Source organism: Pterocles gutturalis, unplaced genomic scaffold (genome assembly GCF_000699245.1).
Source record: "Pterocles gutturalis isolate BGI_N339 unplaced genomic scaffold, ASM69924v1 scaffold39419, whole genome shotgun sequence".
Classification (NCBI taxonomy): Eukaryota; Metazoa; Chordata; class Aves; order Pterocliformes; family Pteroclidae; genus Pterocles; species Pterocles gutturalis.
The window spans coordinates 1-4,953 of record NW_010137097.1 but is presented as its reverse complement, the minus strand read 5'-3'; the positions used below and the strand labels follow the sequence as shown (position 1 = coordinate 4,953).

At 45.7% G+C, this 4,953-nt stretch overlaps 1 protein-coding gene across 1 annotated transcript; it reads right to left on the bottom strand.

Moving 5' to 3' along the window:
- Positions 1–782: 782 nt before the first annotated feature.
- LOC104468415 (chromosome unknown open reading frame, human C9orf69) lies at positions 783–4,094 on the bottom strand. The gene is made up of 2 exons (XM_010082528.1): positions 3,927–4,094; positions 783–1,815 (listed from the first exon to the last, which is right to left on the bottom strand). The coding sequence occupies exon 2, from the start codon at positions 1,680–1,682 to the stop codon at positions 1,263–1,265; it is 420 nt and encodes a 139-aa protein (XP_010080830.1). The 5' UTR covers positions 1,683–1,815; positions 3,927–4,094; the 3' UTR covers positions 783–1,262.
- Between the last annotated feature and the right edge of the window lie 859 nt (positions 4,095–4,953).

Sequence of the window (4,953 nt, the reverse complement as noted above, 5' to 3'; positions counted from 1 at the left end):
ACTTCACAAGGGGAAAAAAAAAAAAAAAAAAAAAAAAAAAAAGAGCCTCCATCATTTTTACCAACATGTTTTTAAACAGTTCTTTACGGAACACAGGGAAAAGAGCAATATTCCATTACAAGGAAAAACAAACAAACCCAGAATAAAAATAAACTTTAGGTCAGCTTCTGGGCTCCATAAATAAAGAGTTACTTGACTGACTACAGAGGAACAGTCTGAGATCTTAGATCAAGACCAGTAAAAGTGAGCTCAACGCGTAACTCCCTTCTTGGGCTGTCGGTAAAGCTCCCCAGTGACCCCACCTCACTGCCGCAGAGGCAGGAGAGAGGATGTATTCTGCCATCGCAGAGATCACTGCCATTTCAGACTGTACTCTGCTCCCAGCATCTCCTGTGTAACAGTCCCATCCCACCGCGCTCCCGGAGACACAAGTACCTCTGGGAGAAAACTGGAACTAATCCAACCAGGGAAAAGCAGAACCAAATGCCAAGACCTAAACACTAGGGACCATTGCAATGGGTTCCCCTCCATCATTGCAAAATGAGAACATATTTACCATGACTGGGAGTTTCAAGAGCACATGACACCAGACTCTGGTCCCATCACTCCGGTGGATTTGTTCCATTAGGGTACGACTCGGTTACTCAGCGCTAACTGCCTGAGAAGGACAAAGCCATCCAAAGCTGTATCATGGTGTTAAAGTGAACAGAACAGTATAGTGGCCACGTCTTGTACAAATCTAAAAACAAAACAGGAAAAAAAACCCAAACCCTTACACTCTTGTTGAATTTGGCCCCTTATTCCTCGCAGGGAATATGCAAAATGCCAACTACATGGAGAAAGGATTGCACTGCTCAGGTAGGATACATCCCACATGCCGGAGACATTAAGAAGCATTTTTAGAAAAAAGGGTGAAGATGGATTAAGAGCATGGGGTGCAAAGTTATCTGGCTTCTGACCTCCAGATAAATCACTACCCACGGGAATACAGGAACAGCATCAAGGTAGGCTCCTATAGACTAGAAGAAATGTGTATTAATTTGCATTGTGCAAAGAAAAAACACCCAAGTGTTGGACTTTGATAATTACAACGGCACCTCAACCCTCAAAGAGATACAAACTCCAGAGAGAAGTACCTTAATTTATCAATAAAAAGTAGCACTGATAAATAAATTAATTTATATAAAAAAAGAAAGTAAGATCTTGACACATTTTGGGGTAGAAGAAAAGTCACCTTCTCAGCCCACATGCGCGTGTTTTATTTACATATCCACAAATACCATGAAACACCATCCCAGCCCCCCCACTAGCAGCATGGTCACATGAATCCCATAGATGAGCAGTTCATTCATGAGGCTGAAGTCTACCCGCCTTCGCCCCAGTAAGAGGAGGATGATGGAGAGTTTGTACTGGAAACGCAGAAAGATCCGGATGCCAAGGTACTGAAGGCAAAACAAGATAGAGAGTGCCACCCAGAGGATGGAGGTAAAGAGGCTGCAGCTGAAGTACAGCAGGAAACGGATGAATCCATACATCCATCGGGATTTGAGATAGATGTCGAACGTGTTGTACTTGGTACGCACCAAGTGAGTGGTCCTTACCGGGCCACAGGCCGAATGCAGGCAGGTCGTGTGGGGGCCGTGGAACGAACGGACCCGGCGGGGAATGGGGATTACAGGCATCAGGCACCCCACCGGTCACCGAGTCCCAGGGCAGGATTTACAGGGCGCATATCAAATATTATCCGTTAATATGGAAGAGATCCAACGGCCTGGGAACGCTAACTCTTTGCTGAATTTCCAGGAAGGAAGAGACCTGCAGGAAGGCAGAGAAGGAAAACACAGTTCAGTGGCCCCGGCGGGAGGAGCAGCACCACGACAGATGCTCTCAGGCTTGGCAGTCACTTACAACCGCTTTGCAAAACTCAACTTCTTCGCTTAAAACAACTTTGCTTTGCTTCTTCGTTTATTGTTTACCAGGCAGACATACAGAAATACAATTCTGTTTCCATCATCACCGAGTCAGGTCCCACACAGCTCCCTAGCAGTATGCAATACCAACACCAACCCGTCAAGCTTTATGGTCTTGATGCAGCAAAGAGCAGAATTCTGTTCTGGAATTATCCTGGTTAACTCACAGATCCTTCTTAACCGTCCTGTAACACTCCACCCATGTGAGTAGTCATATCAATGTGTTTGCATTGGATCATAGTTATTTGAAAGAAAAAAGAAAGTTCTCCAAGTACTTTAGCAAGTGAATTCTACATCCCAGTCACAGCCATGATTCCAGATTTCTGCTCATTTCAAAACTTGGCAAAGCTTCACCAAATAACCAAACTGAAAAGAACGGAAGAGTTTGTTAGAACAATGAGGCAATCATGTTTTTCACACTCTACAGGATGTACCTCCCTTTGCTCAGACAAGCCTCACGGTCTCCCTGCCTTTGCATCCAGTGGCAAGGCAGCCTTTCAAAGACATCCACTAGTTTATTTCTCCCTTCGGGACCCACAGAGATAAGTGAAATATCTTGATCTTCTGGTGTGTTTAGGATTTATAATCTTAACATCCTTCCACACCCATTGTTGTTATGTGAGTGATGAGCAGGAGCCCGTTAGCTGCTCTCTACTTCACCCCAGCCTTACAATGTGCCAAATTCCGGGAATTCTAACATGACAATGCACTCATCAGATAACGCCAAAAATCAACAGGGACTTCCCCAGCCTCCTCGCACACCCTGGCCTTCAGACCAAGGCACTCAGATCTGGGCAGAGCTTTCCTTTGTTGGACCAGTTTGTTCCTATTACTCTTAAAATTAAAACTAAAGTAATTTAGAAGCTACTTCCAGAATTTTTTACTCTGTTACTAACAAAACTAATCACATCTTAAATTATAAGGCTGCAGGAAATTGTACTTTGATATCAAAAACCCCTCTCCGATACAATGCCCATCACTGGGTAAGTCTCGTCCCTGTTTCCTGCCTCCAGTTACACAGAAATGGAAACTGCAGTTCCGATCCCTTCTGCTTGGCCTCAGGCTCTAATGCCTCTTTGCCGTTACAGAAATCTGCAGGCAATCTGCTGGCTCTACATGAATCCAAGACTAATAAAAAGGAGCATGGGTTAACATATGATCCAGGACTTAGGACACTGAGGTCTGTTCTCAGTTATCAAAGACACCCTCATAACCTCAGGTGTCCCTTTGCCATCATTTCCTGTCTGTAGAAAGGAAACAGTAAGCAGCTCGGAAGTGTGTTACAAGAATGTATTTTGCAAGACACAGAAGTTGGTCAGATACCAAACTAACTCTACTTAAAAACAACACAATTTTGTGCCTGGAACATGAAACCGAGCATGCTTCCCACCTGCTGCGTACATACTGCTCGGTGTTTGTTCTCAGAGATATTTTTGGAGGAGTAAATTAGCAAGATAGGTTAAAAATTCAGATGGTCTGGATTTAGAGCATTCCGTATCTGGTGATGCTGTCTCTCCTTACAACCCCTGTCACCAGGACACAAAATGCAGCTTATCGTTTGCCAGCAAACTCTTACGGAGCTTCTTACCCTGCGCAGCCCCCGAGCAATCGGTGCACACACTGAGCACCCAGCGAGACAGCCCGAGCGATGGAGCACAAACCCCGCTTGCAAAGCTGCAGCTTGTGGTGGCAAACTCGACATGCTGGCTTCGTGTCTGAGCCCTGCTTTAGAAGAGGAGCTTTGATCCTGACAAAACCTTCAACAGGTGAATCAAAGAGAACCACCCAAAGGGCTCAGCTGCAGAGGTTTCCTCTGTAACCAGCAGCAGTTTGTTGCCACTTACAGTGCCCACCACACACACCAACAGCCTTGGGGAGGTTACTCAGATATCAACACTGGAACAGCCACGAGCAGAGGGATGTTGTGACAATAAAATAAACTTTCTGAAATATTACATTCTTAACGGCGCTGCCATCCACCCAGCAGAAGGTCAGAAATCCGCTGCCGTTCCTGGGTGCCACTGAACGCTTGGAACAAAAAAGTGAAGTTTTCCTGTCACACCCGGCCTTCTAGGAAGAGTGAAAGAAACTGCTAAGGTGCTTCATAGACTCACAACACTCTACATACGAGTTGATCTAAAAGATAAAATGAGAGAGTAAGTTTCAATTTGCTCATTTTGTGTGTTAAAAAGTTCATAAGTACAAAGCCCCTCCCCAAGCATGATTTTTAAATCCCATAAAGATTCTAAAAAGAATCACGCATTCAGTAATGCGGCTTACTTATCAGAATGTATAATCAGGAAAGAGAAAATCACAGAGAAATAACTCTAGTTGGTCATCTCCTGTCACACAGCCCTCACGGTTCACCTGGGGTGTACGGCACACGATGCAGAGAGCACGCACCGCCAACATTTCCCAAACGGAATACGAAGAGGAGGCACCCAAACCTGTATGTCGGCACATGGTGCCTAGAAACAGACCTGGACACCCACCCACTCCTCACAATCATTTCTTTGGGCCTTTCTGTTTCCCAGCACATTGCGGTGAGGCTGCGACACCACGGCGGTCTCTCTAGGTATCATTCGATAGCTCCAAGGATTTCAATTCCAAGACCCAGGCAAGTTGATGGCGGTACCCCAAGCACCCCATTAATGCCAGCCTCATCAAGAAGTTAAAAATCTGAATAATTATTCACTCTGGTGAGTTCTCACCCCCTCTCCCTTAAAAACAAAGCTCCCGAAATAGACTCCCAGCGTCTATCACACATCCTGGGTGAGGTCTGGAGGTGCTCAGGGAGGAGGAGAAGGATGGGTGACAGAAAGACGGTGACACTCACGCCTCACAGGGCCCCCAGCCAGCACCAGCGGGACCAAACCGATCCAAAAGGAGCCACACAAGGTTGGGGACAATGACAACTAAAGGTTAGGGCTGAGAAACGAAAGCAGGGAGTAGCGGAAATTGAAACTCCTCCTCCTCCATCCTA